This window comes from Hyperoodon ampullatus, assembly GCF_949752795.1.
Source record: "Hyperoodon ampullatus genome assembly, chromosome: 2".
Taxonomy (NCBI): domain Eukaryota; kingdom Metazoa; phylum Chordata; class Mammalia; order Artiodactyla; family Ziphiidae; genus Hyperoodon; species Hyperoodon ampullatus.
Window position 1 is genome coordinate 152,131,743 of NC_136915.1, and position 22,915 is coordinate 152,154,657.

The following is a 22,915-nucleotide window of genomic DNA, read 5'->3' on the forward strand; positions in this document are numbered from 1 at the left end:
CTGCTGTGTACAAATAAACAGATCTCAAGTTGTAACATTCAAATACAGAATGCGATAAAGTAGCTTTGTAAGTTTTCTTCACTGAGACAGATTTTCTGTCACATTTAGACTTTTATGATTATTAAGACATAATGAACAAGAGAAGTATGGATTTTCCAGCCTCATGATTAGTAAATTCCTCTGCAAAGGAATGAAGGTATTCAGTCATTAATAGGGAAACAGCTGGCAAATTAGATGACCCTGCCTACATTGTATTAATGTAAGAGACACAATAAGAGATAAAAAACTGCAGTTAATGTTAGAAGTATAGGCAATATAGCTTTCTCAGACTTCTACCAATGATTATATACTTGATATATAAACATTCTTAAATGTAAAATAGTTCAGTATGATTGCATCTATATTTGTTCCACAATGACAATTTGTTTAATGTATTAATCTGATATATATATTTTTGACCTGGAGTCATTTACAAAGAAATAATGAGAAATCCTGAAAAGAAACTATTAGTTCCAAGTCAAATTATGTTTAAAAGTTAAGAGATCTATGGGGGCTTCCCTGGTGGCGCAGTGGTTGAGAGTCCACCTGCCGATGCAGGGGACGTGGGCTCCTGCCCCGGTCCGGGAGGATCCCACGTGCCGCGGAGCGGCTGGGCCCGTGAGCCGTGGCCGCTGGGCCTGCACGTCCGGAGCCTGTGCTCCGCAACGGGAGAGGCCGCAACAGTGAGAGGCCCCCGTACCGCAAAAAAAAAAAAAAAAAAAAAAAAAAAGTTAAGAGATCTATGGAAAACAGAAGTGTGGGGTAAGAAACATTGGCTACGTGCCAATTTTTATTTCTAAGAGAAATTTTTACACAAATAATCATCTTCTTTATCTTATAAAACAAAACCAAAAAATCCTAAAATTAATCCCACAAATCCAAATTAGCGGAACTTAGAGTAACAAAGTCAGAGCCAGTCTTGTCACCTGAACGCTAATTTGATAAATCAAACTGCTTTGCAGGGGTAGGGGAGGACTGCATCTGCTCCTGTGCAGAACTGATGATGACTTTCAGCCCTTAAATAACGACAACTGTCACAAAGCTCTTTTTTTAAAAGAAAGATGTATATCCAGGAAACCCAATGGAATATGTTACTTCTGAAATTCCATAAAAGCTGTAAGGCAGCCAAGTGTTGATGGCATTCAAGGACAGTAAAAGCTTGCACTCTTAATGACCACTGACAGGCTTTGTGCCAATATTCAAACAATACGCTTTTCACTGACTATCAATGCAAAGGTGAGGAAAGAAATACAATATTACATCATACCCCAGCACAGAGCTACTATATTTGTATAAAAGAATCACTACTTATCTGTTGTTTTAAATGAAGTCCCGTCCAGGCATTAAGCTGGAATCTAAATGTTGATGGTGCCTAATCTCAACTCCCAAGATAAACAAAAAGAGTTTATGTATCAAGACTGATTCTCTTTGGCCGCAGTGGATACCATTTTCTCTGGGGGCAGTCTTTAGTTCGCTTTCTTCTCAGTACCAAGTCAGTGTCTTTCCTAGCAGAAGTCTCTGCTGGTGTGGTTTCTATTTGTGCGATAAAGCTCTCAGGTTTAACATCTGGTTTCCTACAACAACCGGAAAACACTTCTTGGTGGACTCTCTGGAGCTGGATAACAGGCTGCATCTTTAAAACTTGGGAAAATCCATCTCCTTGTTCAATTAATGCAGGCAAGGACTTAAAAAACAAACAACAGTAATACTTAACATTAATCTCAAGTTGAAACGCAAACACACAGAGATAGACACAACACTTGAGTATTTTAACTGTTCAGGTCAAGGCTTTTTCTAAAACCTAATTTTTTAGGTCATAGATATTCGACTTTACCTTAAAATACCAGTTTTAGCTGAGGAATTTTAACAAAAAGCTAAAACTAAAAAGATATGTTCTGTTCCTATAATGCCTGGTAGTTAAATAAAACTCTGGCAAAACAGGAGGTAACAGAATTTCAGAGTTTAAAATTTAATGTCTGAAATTCCATATTTTAGGATAGTAAGTATTTTAGAAATCTTAATTATCAAGAGCAGGGATCAGCACATTTTTTCTGTAAAGGGCCATACAGTAAACATTTTAGGCTCTGAGGGCCTTTACATCTCTGTCACAATTATTCAACTTTCCTGTTGTAATGTAAAGAAGCCATAGACAATAAATAAATGAAGGTACATGGCTGTGTTCCAAAATAGTTTTATTTACAAAAACAGGTGGCAGGCTGGATTTTACCCTGTCCCACCACAGTTTGCCAACTCCTGATTAAGAACATGTTATGAGAGAAGTGTGAGTACCAGAAAATCATGGCATCAGTACAAACCACAAAAGAATGCTACAGAAGATGATCAAAACAGAGGAGATTCTGAAGGAGTTTTAAAATAATTTTCCTGTACTAGAAATCTAAATATTTTCTGTTTGGGCAAAATAAATGTCAATAATATAAACAATTTTATGATAATAATATTAAAACTCCAAGTTGGATATGCAGTTGATGGAAGAAATTTTCACATATTGAGGTATGGGGAAATCACTCTGGCTTATACATGATTTAGCCTGAACTTTATGCTAACTGAAACAGCCTGTCTTGTGGCCTGTCAAACATACATTGTACATCTGCTTTCATCATTAAAGAAAAGAATTTGTTCATCATCCACTTACATAAAGGGTTAAGCTGCAACCCACTGCAGCCACCCAAGACAGTGAGCCCTCAGGGGAATTCAGGTATTCTGTGCTTTGAATGTACAGGTTTCTAGATAGTTAAGATGCATATTTAAGGATGAATTTCAATGATCCCAGATTCTTGCATCTTCCCATACACAGAAAAAATCCTAAACTCATTAACTTGAGATGTCTGTTCTTTGTGGTTAGCAGTAATCTTTTCCCAAGCTCTAAGCTTGACCACATTGTTTCCAGCCAAAAAAATTCATATATATCCTGGCTCCTCCCCTACCCCTTCGGAGCAGTCCCAGCAGAGCTACTGAGAAGCTGTTTCCTGGGCTATAGTCCTCAGTTTGGCTCTAATAAAACTCTTCTTCTATTCTTATTGTATATTGTTTATTGATTATTTGCATCAACACAGTATAATATAGTGGTTAAGAGTACAGGTTCTGGAACTAAACATCTAGGGTTTAAATCCTGGCACAATTACTTATTTGGGCAATCTACTTAGCCCCTCTGTGCCTTGGTTTCCTTATCTGTAAAACAGTAGCAGTACCTATCTCAGAGGGTTAGTGCAAGGATTAAATGAGGAAATACAATACATGTAAAGCAGTTAGATGGTGCCTAATCCATACTAAATGCTGACTAAATGTTAACTGATATTATTATCCAAAATTGTCTGATGGATTGCTAACTCTCAGAACTCAAAAATATAACCAACCTTTAAAGAAGCCAGGTATAATACTGGCACATAGTAGGTGTCTAATAAATGGTAGTTATTCTGAATGTTACCGTCACTTAATAAATTCATTAAAGATCTATTTAAAAGACTACTGAGAATTCCTGTTACAACAGACTAAAACACCTATAAATGCTAAAAGCAAACACCTAGCCACACATGTTATTCACTTATAATTTAGTATGTAGCTTTTACCTTCATGGCTTCACTGATCTCCTTAGCTATTGTTTCTCCTCTGCATTTCAAATTTTCCATACGAGGGGCTGCAAAGAAACCGTCAAACAGTATTTTAGGCTTTTTATCTAATACCAAGTCATAAAAGACATGCAGATGCTATCTGGACAACAATCTGTTAGGACTATTCACCTTAGCTCAATCTTTCTTAGAATACTTTGTAATCTATTTAAAACAAGTGTCCTATTAAGTTTATCCAGATAAATAAAAAGACCGTGAAAATATTAGAATAGCAGAGAAAAACTTATGGTTATAAGTATAAAATGATAGACAGGGATGTCCCTGGTGGCACAGTAGTTAAGAATCTGCCTGGCACGGGTTTGAGCCCTGGTCTAGAAAGATCCCACATGCCGCGGAGCAACTGAGCCTGTGCGCTACAACTACTGAGCCTGCGCTCTAGAGCCCACGAGCCACAACTACTGAAGCCCACGCGCCTAGAGCCCGTGCTCCACAACAAGAGAAGCCACCGCAATGAGAAGCCTCTGCACTGCAACAAAGAGTAGCCCCTGCTCACCGCAACTAGAGAAAGCCTGCATGCAGGAACGAAGACCCAATGCAGCCAAAAATAAATAAATAAATATTTTTAAAAATAAAATAAAATAAATAAAACGACAGATAACAAGAGTTGTACTATGAGTAGTCTTAACAATGTGTGTCCCTAAAAAAGAACCTAATGTTTGTTCTGCATATTATCTACCACTATGTTTAGCATTTTCAAGCACTATCATCACATTATAAAATAAATATAGGCTAATATTTGGTATCTGTAGTACTCTGAATTTTATAAAAGTAAAACATATTTGAACTTAGAATATACATTCACACTACATCAAGGACACCTAGATGGAGTTTCTGAAAAAGAAAATGTGGAATAGATTGTCAGTAATATTCATTTTTCTTTTCTTACTTCCTCAATGCTTTTCTTTTTTTAAAAATTATTTCTTTGTTTGTTTATTTATTCATTTATTTATGGCTGTGATGGGTCTTTGCTGCTGCACGCGGGCTTTCTCTACCTGCGGCGAGCGGGGGCTACTCTTCATTGAGGTGTGGGGGCTTCTCATTGTGGTTGCTTCTCTTGTTGTGGAGCACAAGATCTAGGCACGCGGGCTTTGGTAGTTGTGGCACACAGGCTTAGTCACTCTGCGGCATGTGGGATCTTCCCAGACCAGGGCTCGAACCCATGTCCCCTGCATTGGCAGGTGGATTCTTAACCACTGCATCACTAGGGAAGCCCCACTCGATGCTTTTCTGATTCCTAATACATTTTCTTTTCTTCCAATCTGTGTTACAAATGTTCGTGCCTACTTCGTAACAGAACTGCATATTTAATGATACCTCTGTATAAAAATCCTACTAAAACTCCAAGTGAAACTGGAGATAAGAAAAATCATTCCATTATGAAATCATCTACAAATTAGTTTTTTGTTGTTGTTTTTTGTTTGTTTGTTTTTTGCGGTATGCGGGCCTCTCACTGTTGTGGCCTCTCCCATTGCGGAGCACAGGCTCCGGACACGCAGGCCCAGTGGCCATGGCTCACGGGCCCAGCTGCTCCGCGGCACGTGGGATCTTCCCGGACCAGGGCACTAACCCGTGTCCCCTGCATCGGCAGGCGGACTCTCAACCACTGTGCCACCAGGGAAGCCCCTACAAATTAGATTTTAGAAGAGTAGTTCTCACTAGAAATTTCTTAAAGTCTAAGCAAGTATGTAACTATGTTAGGAAGGCCACAGTTTTACTGACTTCAACAGATTGGGAAATAAGCCAAGCAAAGAATTTCTTTCATAGCTGCTCTTTTTCTTTTCTGACTTTTCTTGGCTCAAAAAAGTGAGAACACATCTAGAAAAAAGAAAATGAATAGCAAAGGCAACTGAGAGATACCGGAGAGGGTGTGGAGAAAAGGGAACCCTCTTGCACTGTTGGTGGGAATGTAAACTGATACAGCCACTATGGAGAACAGTATGGAGGTTCCTTAAAAAACTAAAAATAGGGCTTCCCTGGTGGCGCAGTGGTTGAGAGTCCGCCTGCCAATGCAGGGGACACAAGTTCATGCCCCGGTCCAGGAAGATCCCACATGCCGTGGAGCAGCTGGGCCCGTGAGCCATGGCCGCTGAGCCTGCGCATCCGGAGCCTGTGCCCCGCAACGGGAGAGGCCACAACAGTGAGAGGCCCGTGTAACGCAAAAAAAAAAAAAAAAAAAAAACCTAAAAATAGAACTACCATATGACCCAGCAATCCCACTTCTAGGCATATACCCTGAGAAAACCATAATTCAAAAAGACACATGCACCCCAATGTTCATAGCAGCACTATTGATAATAGCCAGGTCATGGAAGCAACCTAAACGTCCATCGAAAAATGAATGGATAAAGAAGATGCGGTACATCTATACAATGGAATGTTACTCAGCCTTAAAAAGGAACGAAATTGGGTCATTTGTAGAGACGTGGATGGACCTAGAGGCTGTCATACAGAGTGAAGTAAGTCGGAAAGAGAAAAACAAATATCTTTTATTAACGCATATATGTACAAACATGGATATCAAGGTGGAAAGGGCAGGGTGGGATGAACTGGGAGATTGGGACTGACAAATATACACTATTGATACTATGTATAAAATAGATAACTAACGAGAACCTAATGTATAGCACAGGGAACTCTACTCAACGCTCCGTGGTGACCTAAATGGGAAGGAAATCCAAAAAAGAGGGAATACATGTATATGTATAGCTGATTCACTTTGCTGTACAGTAAAAACACAACATTGTAAAGGAACTATACTCCAATAAAAATTAATTAAAAAAAAAAAAAGGAACTGAGAGAACAGGCACTTAAAGGAGAAAGGCAAAGGCAAAGGCAACATGATAGCCTCAGAAAAAGGGTTCTTGACCTTTTTTTGTTCCCAGAGATTTCTTTGGCAATTTGGTGAAGCCTATGGACCCCTTCTCAGAATATTTTTTAATGTATTTATTTTTTTAATTGAGGTATAATGTACATACAGTTAAATGCAGAACTTAAGTTTAGCATTCAATCACCTTTGACAAATGTACACCAAAGACATGGGACATTTCCATCACTCCAGAAAGTTTTCTTGTGCCCCTTTCCCAGTCTTCTATACAAGAAGCAACCACTCATCTGATTTCTATCATTATACGTTAGTTTTGCTTACTCTAGAATTTCAGAACAATGTTTTAAAATATAATTTAAAAATATAATTATTTAAAAATTGTAATAGGCAATATAGGTGCTTCTTTATTAATGATTTAAACAAAAAGATCGAGTGGCAGGTCTAATTACCATAATAAGAAAATAATGAGTATAAACAATATTGCGAGGTGTCTGCAACAACTGAAACTAAAAATATCTGTGGCTTCCAGTAGCAAAAAAAAAAAAAAAAAAAAAACTTACAGGTACTGCTAATACTACCACCATTACCTGCATTCAAAATCGAAGGAAATGCTAAATTTCAGTTTGAGGTTAATAAAAATAACAATGTAATTTTTTTCCTGTCCAAGTTCACAGCCTCCTATATTCTCAGGACCCTTGCCTTAAAATAGTATGCTAATTTAATTTCAATTCTTTTACGATTTGGGGAGATTCCCCCAAGAGCACTCAGGCAATTATTAAATTTTCCTCTGGGTACAGGAAATAAATGATCCAACCTTCAGTACTCTTGTAGCAATCTGGCTTCCAGCCAGGCCCACATTCTCTCCTCATCAAACTTGCACACCTGTGTGGAGCTGCCCATTCTTCTAACACTTATTATGTACTTTCCATGGACAAATACCAGCAGTTAGGTACTCAGAGTAAGGAAAAATGGTCTCTGCCCCTCAAGGAACTTTCAGTTTAAAAGAGAGAGACACATGGAAACATATAGAAACAAGTCATACTTTTTCAAAATCAGCTCAAACTTGCCCCAGGCAGTCTCTAGTTTCCATGATCACTGCCACACATTCCACTCCCTGCCTGAACTGACCATTCCCCTGTGACAGGCTCCCACTGTGTCCTGAACAGTTCCAGTAAAATACCTGGAAGACTCCACTGCACTAACTTGTCTAGAAGAGTGTTTCTCAACCTTATCGGATCTAACCTTCCCCTTTAAAACGTATTTTGTAAAGTCCCCTTTGCTATTCTAAAATAAATTTCATAGATATTTCTACACACATAAGTGGAAATATAGACATATATACTTATCATAATAGAGTATTATTTAATATATTTAATATGTTCAGATCCAACCATATCAAAAAAATGTAATGAAGTACTCAGATGCCTGTAACTATTTATACTGGGTACATTTGGATTTAAGAAAATTTATATATAGAAGCCATTCTATACAGAAAACAAAAGGTCAGAGACTATTCTATATAGAAAACAAAAGATCAGAGAAATAATAGACTAGATTTATTTGAATATGACGAGGAGGAAATAATCTTAAGAGTGTGGATAACATACCAAGACAAGATACAGGAGGTTGAAATGGTGAAAATTAGGAAGTACAATATATCTACAAATGAGATGGCCTTATTAAAAGTGTCATATCAGAATAATTCCCTAGGGTTTCCCTGGTGGTGCAGTGGTTGAGAGTCCACCTGCCGATGCAGGGGACACGGGTTCGTGCCCTGGTCCGGGAGGATCCCACATGCCACAGAGGGCTGGGCCCGTGAGCCATAGCCGATGGGCCTGCGCGTCTGGAGCCTGTGCTCCGCAGCGGGAGGGGCCACAACAGTGAGGGGCCCGTGTGCCGCAAAAAAATAATAATAATAATAATAATAATTCCCTACATTAAAACATGGGAAAGTGTAAGATTAAATCCAACAGAAAATATACCTCCTACTTTGAAATTCCACCATAAGTCAAATTACATTCAGTTTTATACATCCACTCAAAAAGAATTCAGAGATCACACTGTTGAAAGGCGGTGGGCAATAGAGAGTGGGTAAGACAAAAACAGAAATATGAGAAACTACAGAGAAGATATGTGGTTGACCTTTGTGGACAGATTCAGAGTAAGAGTAAAGAAAAGCAATCTAAAAATCAAATTAAAAATTTAATATTCACATAATTTCTTATCACTGTACAAAAATAGTTTTTAATATTTAGTGTGGCAATAATAGGAAGTATTTAAAAATCATTTTTATTAATAAAAAAATGAGATTCCTACATTTTGTGTGCTTCTATTAAATTCAGTAACATTTGGTTCTATTAAAAGGACTCTCAAATCTTCTATTACGTATTTCCCATTAGCTTTGTTCTACACACAACGCTCTAAGTAATTCATCATCTTTTGAAAAAAGGGAGTATGAAAGTTGTAACTGGATCTAAAACATTTCATAATTAGACTGATAAAATATAACTGGTTGCAAAGAGTTGTTTCTTTTTAGTTCAATTTACCTTTCCTGCACATGTAAACTAACAGAGATAGAAAGAATATTTGAAGAAATATGATGATGTAAGTCAGAATGGTGGTTACCTCTGATAGCAGCAAAATACTGACCAGGAAGGAATGTAAGTAAACTTTTTTGGGTACAGAGCGTCTGTAAAGTTGGGAAGCAGGATAAATGTGTGCTAGTTACATCTGCAAATAATACACTCAGTATCTTTTCCTTCAACCTCAAATTACCTTTTCAAGTAAAATTTAAAACAATGGGTCCGGCCGGCTCTGGAGGGGCCCCACCAGCCAAAGCCGTGACAGTCCTGGGGACTGTGGGCCAGATGTTTCAACAAGTAACTTAAAGACAAAATGGAAAAAGAAGGAGGTTTGCGCCTGAGATCATGTTGATGCGAAACCAGGGATGGCCCCTTGTGCCAGATCACTCATCCTGGGGTGAGCCATCTGCCATGTCATGAGGGCACTAAAGCAGCCCTAAGGAGAGAGCCATGTGGCAAGGAACTGAGGCCTCCTACCTATAGCCACGACATTTAGGAGAGGAGCTTCAAGATGGCGGAAGAGTAAGACGTGGAGATCACCTTCCTCCCCACAAATACATCAGAAATACATCTATCTATATGTGGAACAACTCCTACAGAACACCTACTGAACGCTGGCAGAAGACCTCAGACCTCCCAAAAGGCAGGAAACTCCCCCACGTACCTGGGTAGGGCAAAAGAAAAAAAGAAAAACAGAGACGAAAGAATAGGGACAGGACCTGCACCTCTGGGAGGGAGCTGTGAAGGAGGAAAGGTTTCCTTCCACACACTAGGAAGCCCCTTGGCAGGCGGAGACTGCGGGTGGTGGAGGGGGGGAGCTTCGGAGCTACGGAGGAGAGCGCAGCAACAGGGGTGCGGAGGGCACAGCGGAGAGATTCCCGCACAGAGGATCGGTGCCGACCAGCACACACCAGCCTGAGAGGCTTGTCTGCTCACCTGCCAGGGTGGGCGGGGGTTGGGAGCTGAGGCTTGGGCTTCGGTTGGATCCCAAGGAGAGGACTGGGGTTGGCAGCGTGAACACAGCCTGAAGGGGTTAGTGCACCACGGCTAGCTGGGAGGGAGTCCGGGGAAAAGTCTGGACCTGCCGAAGAGGCAAGAGACTTTTTCTTCCCTCTTTGTTCCCTGGTGCGCGAGGAGAGGAGATTAACAGCGCTGCTTAAAGGAGCTCTAGAGACGGGCGTGAGCCATGGCTATCAGCGCAGACCCCAGAGACAGGCATGAGACGCCAAGGCTGCTGCTGCAGCCACCAAGCCTGTGTGCAAGCACAGGTCACTATCCACATCTCCCCTCCCGGGAGGCTGTACAGCCCGCCACTGCCAGGGTCCTGTGATACAGGGACAACTTCCCCAGGAGAACGCACGGCGCGCCTCAAGCTGGTGCAACATCACGCCAGCCACTGCTGCCGTAGGCTCGCCCCGCATCCGGGCCCCTCCCTCCCCCCCGGCCTGAGTGAGCCAGAGCCCTTGAATCAGCTGCTCCTTTAACCCCGTCCTGTCTGGGCAAAGAACAGACGCACTCAGGCAACCTACATGTAGAGGCAGGGCCAAATCCAAAGCTGTACCCCAGGAGCTGTGCAAACAAAGAAGAGAAAGGGAAATCTCTCCCAGCAGCCTCATGAGCAGTGGATTAAATCTCTACAATCAACTTGATGTACCCTGCATCTGTGGGATACCTGAATACACAACAAATCATCCCAAATTGAGGAGGTGAACGTTGGGAGCAACGATATATATATATATTTTTTTCTCTTTTTGTAAATGTGTATGTGTATGCTTCTGTGTGTGATTTTCTCTGTACAGCTTTGCTTTTACCATTTGTCCTAGGGTTCTGTATGTCCATTTTTGTTGTTGTTGTTTTTTATTTTTTTTAGTATAGTTTTTAGCGCTTGTTATCATTGGTGGATTTATTTTTTGGTGTGGTTGCTCTCTTCTTTCCTTTTTTTATTACTTAAAAAAATTTTTTTAATAATTACATTTTATTTTAATAACTTTATTTCATTTAATCTTCTTTGTTTTCCTTCCTTCCTTCCCTTCCCTTTCCTTTCCTTTCTTCCTTTTTCTCCCTTTTATTCTGAGCCGGGTGAATGACAGGCTCTTGGTGCTCCAGCCAGGTGTCAGGGCTGTGCCTCTGAGGTGGGACAGCCAAGTTCAGGACACTGGTCCACAAGAGACCTCCCAACTCCATGTAATATCAAATGGCAAAAATCTCCCAGAGATCTCCATCTCAACGCCAAGACCCAGCTCCACTCAACGACCAGCAAGCTACAGTGCTGGACACCCTATGCCAAACAACTAGCAAGACAGAATCACAACACCACCCATTAGCAGAGAGGCTGCCTAAAATCATAATAAGGCCACAGACACCTCAAAACACACCACCAGATGTAGACCTGCCCACCAGAAAGACAAGATCCAGTCTCATCCACCAGAACACAGGCACTAGTCCCCTCCACCAGGAAGCCTACACAACCCACTGAACCAACCTTAGCCACTGGGGGCAGACACCAAAAACAACGGGAACTATGAGCCTGCAGCTTGCAAAAAGGAGACCCCAAACACAGTAAGATAAGCAAAATTAGAAGACAGAAAAACACACAGCAGATGAAGGAGCAAGATAAAAACCCAACAGACCTAACAAATGAACAGGAAACAGGCAGTCTACCTGAAAAAGAAGTCAGAATAATGATAGTAAAGATGATCCAAAACCTTGGAAATAAAATGGAGAAAATACAAGAGATGTTCAACAAGGACCGAGAAAAACTAAAGAGCAAACAAACAGTGATGAACAACACAATAAATGAAATTAAAAATTCTCTAGAAGGGGTCAATAGCAGAATAACTGAGGCAGAAGAACGGATAAGTGAGCTGGAAGATAAAATAGTGGAAATAACTACTGCAGAGCAGAATAAAGAAAAAAGAATGAAAAGAATTGAGGACAGCCTCAGAGACCTCTGGAACAACATTAAACGTACCAACATTCGAATTATAGGGGTCCCAGAAGAGGAGAAAAAGAAAGGGAACTGAAAAAATACTTGAAGAGATTATAGTTGAAAACTTCCCTAATATGGGAAAGGAAATAGTTAATCAAGTCCAGGAAGAACAGAGAGTCCCATACAGGATAAATCCAAGGAGAAACACCAAGACACATATTAATCAAACTATCAAAAATTAAATACAAAGAAAAAATATTAAAAGCAGCAAGGGAAAAACAACAAATAACATGGGGAATCCCCATAAGGTTAACAGCTGATCTTTCAGCAGAAACTCTGCAAGCCAGAAGGGAGTGGCAGGACATATTTAAAGTGATGAAGGGGAAAAACCTACAACCAAGATTACTCTACCCAGCAAGGATCTCATTCAGATTTGACGGAGAAATTAAAACCTTTACAGACAAGCAAAAACTAAGAGAATTCAGCACCACCAAACCAGCTTTACAACAAATGCTAAAGGAACTTCTCTAGGCAGGAAATAAAAGAGATGGAAAAGACATACAATAACAAACCCAAAACAATTAAGAAAATGGTAATAGGAACATACATATCGATAATTACCTTAAATGTAAATGGATTAAATGCTCCGACCAAAATACACAGACTGGCTGAATGGATACAAACACAAGACTCGTATATATGCTGTCTACAAGAGACCCAATTCAAACCTAGGGACACATACAGACTGAAAGTGAGGGGATGGAAAAAGATATTCCATGCAAGTGGAAATCAAAAGAAAGCTGGAGTAGCAATCCTCATATCAGACAAAACAGACTTTAAAAAAAGATTATTACAAGAGACAAAGAAGGACACTACATAATGATCAAAGGATCAATCCAAGAAGATATAACAATTGTAAATATTTATACACCCAACATAGGAGCACCTCAATACGGCAAATACTAACAGCCATAAAAGCGGAAATCGACAGTAACATGATCATAGTAGGGGACTTTAACACCCCACTTTCACCAATGGACAGATCATCCAAAACAAAAATAAATAAGGAAACACAAGCTTTAAATGAGACATTAAACAAGATGGACTTAATTGATATTTATAGGACATTCCATCCAAAAACAACAGAATACACTTTCTTTTCAAGTGCTCACGGAACATTCTCCAGGATAGATCATATCTTGGGTCGCAAATCAAGCCTTGGTAAATTTAAGAAAATTGAAATTGTATCAAGTATCTTTTCCAACTACAATGCTATGAGACTAGATATGAATTACAGGAAAAAATCTGTAAAAAATACAAACACATGGAGGCTAAACAATACACTACTTAATAACCAAGAGATCACTGAAGAAATCAAAGAGGAAATCAAAAAAATACCTAGAAAAAAATGCCAATGGAAACACAATGACCCAAAACCTATGAGATGCAGCAAAAGCAGTTCTAAGAGGGAAGTTTACAGCAATACAATCCTACCTCAAGAAACAAGAAATATCTCAAATAAACAACCTTACACCTAAAGCAATTAGAGAAAGAAGAACAAAAAACCCCCAAAGTTAGCAGAAGGAAAGAAATCATAAAGATCAGATCAGAACAAATGAAAAAGAAATGAAGGAAATGATAGCAAAGATCAATAAAACTAAAAGCTGGTTTTTTGAGAAGATAAACAAAACTGATAAACCACTAGCCAGACTCATCAAGAAAAAAAGGGAGAAGACTCAAATCAGTAGAATTAGAAATGAAAAAGGAGAAGTAACAACTGACACTGCAGAAATACAAAGGATCATGAGAGATTACTATAAGAAACTATATGCCAATAAAATGGAGAACCTGGAAGAAATGGACAAATTCTTAGAAATGCACAACCTGCCAAGACTGAACCAGGAAGAAATAGAAAATATGAACAGACCAATCACAAGCACTGAAATTGAAACTGTGATTAAAAATCTTCCAACAAACAAAAGCCCAGGACCAGATGGCTTCACAGGTGAATTCTATCAAACATTTAGAGAAGAGCTAACACCTATCCTTCTCAAACTCTTCCAAAATATAGCAGAGGGAGGAACACTCCCAAACTCGTTCTACAAGGCCACCATCACCCTGATACCAAAACCAGACAAAGATGTCACAAAGAAAGAAAACTACAGGCCAATATCACTGATGAACATAGATGCAAAAATCCTCAACAAAATACTAGCAAACAGAATCCAACAGCACATTAAAAGGATCATACACCATGATCAAGTGGGGTTTATTCCAGGAATGCAAGGATTCTTCAACATACACAAATCAATCAATGTGATACACCATATTAACAAATTGAAGGAGAAAAACCATATGATCACCTCAAAAGATGCAGAGAAAGCTTTTGACAAAATTCAACACCCATTTATGATAAAAACCCTGCAGAAAGTAGGCATAGAGGGAGCTTGCCTCAACATAATAAAGGCCATATATGACAAACCCACAGCCAACATCATTCTCAATGGTGAAAAACTGAAACCATTTCCTCTAAGATCAGGAACAAGACAAGGCTGTCCACTCTCACCACTACTGTTCAACATAGTTTTGGAAGTTTTAGCCACAGCAATCAGAGAAGAAAAAGAAATAAAGGGAATCCAAATCGGAAAAGAAGAAGTAAAGTTGTCACTGTTTGCAGATGACATGTTACTATACATAGAAAATCCTAAAGATGCTACCAGAAAATTACTAGAGCTAATCAATGAATCTGGTAAAGTAGCAGGACACAAAATTAATGCACAGAAATCTCTTGCATTCCTATACACTAATGATGAAAAATGTGAAAGAGAAATTAAGGAAACACTCCCATTTACCACTGCAACAAAAAGAATAAAATACCTAGGAATAAACCTACCTAATGAGACAAAAGACCTGTATGCAGAAAACTATTAAGACACTGATGAAAGAAATTAAAGATGATACAAATAGATGGAGAGATATACCATGTTCCTGGATTGGAAGAATCAACATTGTGAAAATCACTATACTACCCAAAGCAATCTACAGATTCAATGCAATCCCTATCAAACTGCGACTGGCATTTTTCACAGAACTAGAACAAAAAATTTCAGAATTTATATGGAAACATAAAAGACCTGGAATAGCCAAAGCAATCTTGAGGGAAAAAAACAGAGCTGGAGGAATCAAGCTACCTGACTTCAAACTATACTACAAAGCTACAGTAATCAAGACAGTATGGTACTGGCACGAAAACAGAAATATAGATCAATGGAACAGGATAGAAAGCCCAGAGATAAACCCATGCACATATGGTCTCCTTATCTTTGATAAAGGAGGCAAGAATATACAGTGGAGAAAAGACAGTCTCTTCAATAAGTGGTGCTGGGAAAACTGGACGGGTACATGTAAAAGAATGAAATTAGAACACTCCCTAACACCATATACAAAATAAACTCAAAATGGATTAAAGACCTAAATGTAAGGCCATACACTATGAAATTCTTAGAGCAAAACACAGGCAGAACACTCTATGACATAAATCAGAGCAAGATCCTTTTTGACCCACCTCCTAGAGAAATGGAAATAAAAACAAAAGTAAACAAATGGGACCTAATGAAACCTAAAAGCTTTTGCACAGCAAAGGAAACCATAAATGAGACAAAAAGACAACCCTCAGAATGAAAGAAAATACTTGCAAATGAAGCAACTGACAACAGATTAGTCTCCAAAATTTATAAGCAGTTCATACAGCTCAATAGCAAAAAAACAAACAACCCAATCCAATAATGGGCAGAAGTCCTAAACAGACATTTCTCCAAAGAAGATATACAGATTGCCAACAAACACATGAAAGAATGCTCAACATCATTAATCATTAGAGAAATGAAAATCAGAACTACAATGAGATATCATCTCACACCGGTCAGAATGGCCATCATCAAAAAATCTACAAACAATAAACGCTGGAGAGGGTGTGGAGAAAACAGAACGCTTTTGCACTGTTGGTGGGAATATAAATTGATACAGCCACTATGGAGAACAGTCTGGAGGTTCCTTAAAAAACTAAAAATAGAACTACCATATGACCCAGCAATCCCACTACTGGGCATATACACTGAGAAAACCATAATTCAAAAAGAGTCATGTACCACAATGTTCATTGCAGCTCTATTTACAATAGCCAGGACATGGCAGCAACCTAAGTGTCCATTAACAGATGAATGGATAAAGAAGGTGTGGCACATATATACAATGGAATATTACTCAGCCATAAAAAGAAATGAAATTGAGTTATTTGTAGTGAGGTGGATGGACCTAGAGTCTGTCATAGAGTGAAGTAAGTCAGAAAGAGAAAAACAAATACCGTATGCTAACACATATATATGGAATCTAAAAAAAAAAAAAAAAAAAAAAAAGGTCATATAGAACCTAGGGGCAAGATGGGAATAAAGACGCAGACCTACTAGAGAATGGACTTGAGGATACGGGGAGGGGGAAGGGTAAGCTGGGACAAAGTGAGAGAGTGGCACGGACATATATACGCTACCAAATGTAATATAGATAGCTAGTGGGAAGCAGCCGCATAGCACAGGGAGATCAGCTCGGTGCTTTGTGACCACCTAGAGGGGTGAGACAGGGAGAGTGGGAGGGAGGGAGACGCAAGAGGGAAGAGATATGGAGATATATGTATATGTATAACTGATTCACTTTGTTATAAAGCAGAAACTAACACACCATTGTAAAGCAATTATACTCCATAAAGATGTTAAAAAATAAAATAAAATAAAATAAAAATATGGTCCAACTGCTAAAATGTATAAAAAATGTAATAAATAGGATATTTTCCTGATGTTTCCAGATTTTTTTGGACACTTTGACTGAATTTATTGTACACATGAAAATATAATGGGCACATTATTTGAAAATGTAGCATACTAGTTAAAAATAAGTTTATCCTATGTTTCCCAACTATGCAGACACTCTAGATCCATGTGGCAGTTACATGTCTTAATGTGTAAGTGTGTTTACCAATTCATCAAGCTGTGCACTGTATATTATAGCTCAGTATATACAAACATACACACAATAATGAACAGAATCTTTTTTTAACATTTACTCTAGAAAGTTCTTACTTTTAGTATAGAGTAAGGCAATCATTTTCTTCTTCATTGCTATTGCATGAATCTATCATCCAAGGGATTCTTAACTTTTTTTATAAACACATGCTACTTAAAAAAATGCTTCTTCTATAAACCCACAATGATGGACAGTAGCTGTTTTCCATCTGTTGCACAAGCAAAGACAATGTAAAAAGCACCAAGTAGTTTGGGTTTGTGCGTAAAATGGAGTTAGGTCCCGGGATTGGATAACTATGAACAGATTTTCACACATGAATGTTTGGTGGAACATTCTAAAGTTGTGCTGCACTTATAAGACACTTAGTATTCCTGGCCCCTGACTACAAAATGCCAGCTTGTACCCCCCCATTACTGTGGTAACAGAAAACTTCCCCCCACTTTTTCAAAGGGCCGCTAGGGGGCAGTACTGCCTCCAGTGAGAACCATGGTGTTCTTTTTCACCTTTCAGAATTTCCCTGGGAACAAGAGCCTCATTCTCTTAATTTTGGATGGTCTAGTGCTGAACACAGTGCCTGACATGTAGAGTAGGTGCTTAGTAAGTATGACAGACCAAGGCTATGATAAAGTATGCTATGGAGGCACAAAGGGAGGTAGGGTCAATCCAACAGGGGAATTGAAAGGAGAGTGAAAACTTCATAGATGTTGTAAGAGAGTTGCCTAGCCTAAGAGGATTTGGATGGCTGGGGGTGAGTGGGAATAGGAGGTGGGTGGTAGAGGATGTGCTATACCAAAACAAGGGAATAAATCAAGAAAGAAGAAAACACAGGAACCAGGAAACATGATCCAAAACAGAGAAGAAGTAAAGGAAATTCCCAGGATGATGAGGAAAGGAACAGACAGGATGAAGCTTTGCAGCAGGCCTAGAGAGCAAACAGTCCAGATTATACTAGGAAGACAAAAGACTCCCAGAGGAATACCTCCAAGAAAAAAGGAAAGGGTTTTAAAATGGATTTGATGGATAACCATTTGATGGAAGTGTTTACTATCCTGAGAGGAATTTTACAGTTCTATTGAAGTGCTTGGGAAAGAATTAGTGAAAGACACAACAGCAAGCAAAGCAAACAGAAAAATAAAGCATTCTGAAAGGGGATGGGAAGATATTCAAGAAAGAAAATATACTCATAGTATGATTACCTGACTCATTTGAAGAACATTTAACATAACAATATCAATGTTAAATAATAGTGATTATTTCTGACAAAAATGAGAGAGAGATTACAAGTAAAGCTGATGTGTGTAGATTATTCTTTTGAGAAACCTGGCTATGAAAAGGAGGAGAGTTCAGGGAAAAGAAACACTATGGCATGAAAGCTTTCCTTACTTGATCCTACGACAGCCCATTTCTGTAGTATTATGGGCTGTCATACACTGCCAATCAATCTTATGTAATAACTTTAGCAACTCTGTGAGGCAAGCAGGTTTCATCAGCCTCCTTTTATAGATAGGGAAAAAGAAGCTGTTGAGGGCTGAGAAATGTATCTGAACTGAATGAATAACTGAATAAACACTGAATAGAATTAGAACCCACAGCACATGCTCTTCTGTATTCTATACATAACTTTCCAAAATATCACTTTGCCAGGAATTATACTATACTCAGAAGAATGATCAAAAATTACCTCCAGTATAATGAAAATCTCTTGAAATAAAAATAAATTATGCCTGGTAAAGAATTAAAAGTAGAATAAGTCTAGAGTTAAATTTGTTTCAACTGTTAACATTACAGTACCATTTTCTTTCTTTTTAGTTAAGTGAATTAAACTCCTTTCTTTGAAAACTAAGGATCATCAATAATTTTAGGAATAAAACCAAACACACAAAGATTTTTTTTCTTTGGCCACGCCGTGCGGCATGTGGGATCTTCATTTCCCACCCAGGGATCAAACCCACTGCCCCCACATTGGAAGCGCAGAGTCTTAACCACTGGACTGCCGGGGAAGCCCCAAAACACACAAAGGTTAAAAAAAACCACAAGGGGGGGGGACACACAATTAAATATCACTAAACATGAAATGTCTGTAAATGTATCAAAAAAGCATTTATCAACATTAACATCTGCTTAGGAAATTTCAAAATATATAAACTTTTCAATCCCTCACTTAAGATTCCTTTTAATGAATTTTTCACTTTTTGTAACTAGTAAGAGCATACAGATACTCCTGATATACACCCATTTAACTTAAGAATGTCTCACATGTAGACGGCTGGTCCCTGCCATGCAGGAGATGGAGATGGGCTTCCTCCAGAAGCGTTCCCAGTGGCTCTCTCCATAGCCTCAATGGGAACATCTTCATGGCACCACTGTTCATCCTCTCACCACAAACAAAGGTGTTTAGGAATCCAAACTATTCCCTCCTATTTCAACATCATGTAGTAGAACTAATGTGCATCTGAAATGTGATTCTCCTAATGTTTTTCATCATAAATGTGCAGTATTGATATTTCGGCTACACTGTAGGTTATGTAAATCTTTAAAGGGTAGCCTAGAAACTTATTCATTTATAATACTATTTGTAAATTTTTTTTTCAGGGGGGAAATACAATTCAAATTCCAAAGCTCAGATTAAATATGAATGTCTGAAATGTAAGTGGGTGACTACCTGTAAATATTCCGGCAGTGGCTTAAGCAAGTCATTATTAGGAAAGAAGAGGAACTACCTCTAAGTCCTCTGCTTGTAGGGTCAGCAAAAGAACTGGAACTATCATAAAGTCTACTCCAGAGAAACTTAAAATAGCTCCTTGTCATCACTACATGTTTAGAGAAGGACAGGAAACAATTAAAAGGGAGTCTCATCGATAAACTTCAAATACTTTTAAAAAATGATGATGATATGGAAGCAATGATTAGTTTTACTAATAGGATCACAGAAGATTATAAGTGACAAATGAAAACTCATCCTATTTGTACATAGTTAATTAAAAAATTGCCGCAAAGATATTAAAAACAGTTTGCTCTTAAAAATGTGGAAGTTACGCACCCTTGAGTACACTGCCTTCCCTAGTCACTTGCTTTCTAAAACATAGGGAAATGAAAAAGTGGAAATGAAAGATTGAGTAATCAACCTTCTTTTGCTTTCAGGTCATTGCACTGACTAAACTAAGAAACATGAAATTCCAAAAGCCTGAACAAATTCAGAAATTCAGCAAAAAAGCATTAACTGAATGCTTCCTTTCTATTTCCACTGTATTTTATGAGCATGTATGAGCAAGCATGCATAACAGAGGATGTCTGGCTTGTACTAGTTTCTAAAGGGGTAACCAAAGGCATGAATAAGAACCGTGAATTAAAAAGTAGCATCCCTGGTGAAAATGAAACCAAAAACTAAGCAATGATTTATGACTTTCTGGAAGATAACACTTTGCTACAATTTAAACACATCTGTTTAACACACCTGCTAGGTAGCAGGTATGTAATCCTCTGCAACCACTCCCACATGCACCTCACCAGCTCCTTCAATACTGAAGAGTTGCATCTGTCTTAAGGTACCACATACTTTCAAACTCCTAGCTTGTGTTACCTGGTCTCAGCCAAGTCTCTAACCTTATCCTGTAATGCTCTTTCCCTCTGTTTCTTCCACCACAGCTTCAGTGGTCTCTTGTTCTATACTCAACCTCATTCTTAACTTAGGAACCTTGTTCTAGCTCTTCTAACTGAAAAGTTCTTCCTCTTGATTGTCACAAGGTAAACTCCTTCTTGCTGCTTCCTCAGAAAAGTGTTTCCCATCACCTAAACACACCACCCTAGCACTGATTTTACTTATTTATTTTTCTATTTGTTGATATTTTTCTTCTCCCACTAGAACATAAGCTCCACAGATCAAGGACCCTGTCTGTCTGTGTTGTTCACCATTACATCCTCCACAGTGAGAACAGTTCTGGCATATAGTAGACATTCAATAAATATGCCGAATGGATGGGTGAATAATAATCAGGCAGTAAGTATTTACTGAACATGATACTATATCATGCAAACACAAAGTAAAAAGCTCATGAAGCTTTCAGTTTTGTGAGAAACCATAAAGAAACACACAAATACATATGGTAACAAATGATATTAAGGAAATAAACAAGGGTTATGATTGAGAACTGGAGAGAGGCTATTTTAGTTAGGGTAGTTAGGGAAGATTATCTGAGGAGGTAGCATTTATATGCGAAAGAAAAATTGAGAAGATGTCAACCTTTGAAGCCCTGGGGAAAATAAACTCACGCACTTATGGTCAATTAATCTACGACAAAGGAGGCAAGAATGTACAATGGATAAAAGACAGTCTCTTCAACAAGTGGTGCTGGGAAAACTGGACAGCTACATGTAAAAGAATGAAATTAGAACATTCTCTAACACCACACACAAAAGCAAACTCAAAATGGATTAAAGACCTAAATGTAAGACTGGATACTATAAAACTCCTAAAGAAAAACATAGGCAGAACACCCTTTAACAAAAATCACAGCAATGTTTTTATTTTTTTTGCGGTACGTGGGCCTCTCACTGTTGTGGCCTCTCCCATTGCGGAGCACAGGCTCCGGACACGCAGGCTCAGCGGCCATGGCTCACAGGCCCAGCCGCTCCGCGGCATGTGGGATCCTCCCGGACCGGGGCACGAACCTGTGTCCCCTGCATCGGCAGGCGGACTCTCAACCACTGCGCCACCAGGGAAGCCCCAAAAATCACAGCAATGTTTTTTCTGGATTTGTCTCCTAGAGTAAAGGAAATAAAAGCAAAAATAAACAAATGGGACCTAATTAAACTTAAAAGGTTTTGCACATCAAAGGAAACCATCAACAAAACAAAAATACAGCCTATGGAACAGGAAGAAATACTTGCAAACTATGTGACTGACAGGGGATTAATTTCCAAAAATATACAAACACCTCATACAGCTCAATATCAAAAACAAACAAACAAGCAAAAAAACACCCAATCAAAAAATGAGCCTGGGGGGCTTCCCTGGTGGCGCAGTGGTTGAGAGTCCGCCTGCCGATGCAGGGGAAACGGGTTCGTGCCCTGGTCCAGGAAGATCCCACATGCTGCGGAGCGGCTGGGCCCGTGAGCCATGGCTGCTGAGCCTGCGCGTCTGAAGCCTGTGCTCCGCAACGGGAGAGGCCACAACAGTGAGAGGCCCGCGTACCACCAAAGAAAAAAAAAAAAAAAAAAAGAGCCCAGGGACTTCCCTGGTGGGACAGTGGTTAAGAGAATCTGCCTGCCAATGCAGGGGACACGGGTTCGAGCCCTGGTCTGGGAAGATCCCACACGCTGTGGAGGAACTAAGCCCGTGCGCCACAACTACTGAGCCTGCGCTCTAGAGCCCGCGAGCCACAACTACTGAAGCCCGTGCGCCTAGAGCCCGTGCTCCGCAACAAGAGAAGCCACTGCAATGAGAAGCCCACGTACCACAACAAAGAGTAGCCCCCACTCACTACAACTAGAGAAAGCCAGCAAGCAGCAATGAAGACCCAATGCAGCCCAAATTAAATAAATGTATTAAAAAAAAAATGAGCAGAACACCTAAACAGACATTTCTCCAAAGATGACATACAGATGGGCAACAGGCACATGAAAAGATGCTCAACATCACTAATTATTTAAGAAATGCAAATCAAAACAATAATGAGGTATCACCTCACACCAGTCAGAATGGCCATCATCAGAAAGTCTACAAATAATAAATGCTGGAGAGCGTGTGGAGAAAAGGGAACCCTCCTACACTGCCGGTGGGAATGTAAATTGGTGAAGCCACTATGGAGAACAGTATGGA

The 22,915-nt window shown here is 39.3% G+C and overlaps 1 protein-coding gene across 1 annotated transcript in view; it reads right to left on the reverse strand.

Moving 5' to 3' along the window:
- Positions 1 to 1,444: 1,444 nt before the first annotated feature.
- Positions 1,445 to 22,915, reverse strand: part of NSL1 (NSL1 component of MIS12 kinetochore complex) — a gene marked incomplete at both ends in the record, with an annotated part of 54,146 nt that continues 32,675 nt past the window's right edge. Inside the window, 2 exons of the mRNA XM_079698035.1 lie at positions 1,445 to 1,723; positions 3,627 to 3,694. Of these exons, the coding sequence (XP_079554161.1) occupies positions 1,445 to 1,723; positions 3,627 to 3,694 (347 nt within the window). The remainder of the gene's footprint in view (positions 1,724 to 3,626; positions 3,695 to 22,915) is intronic.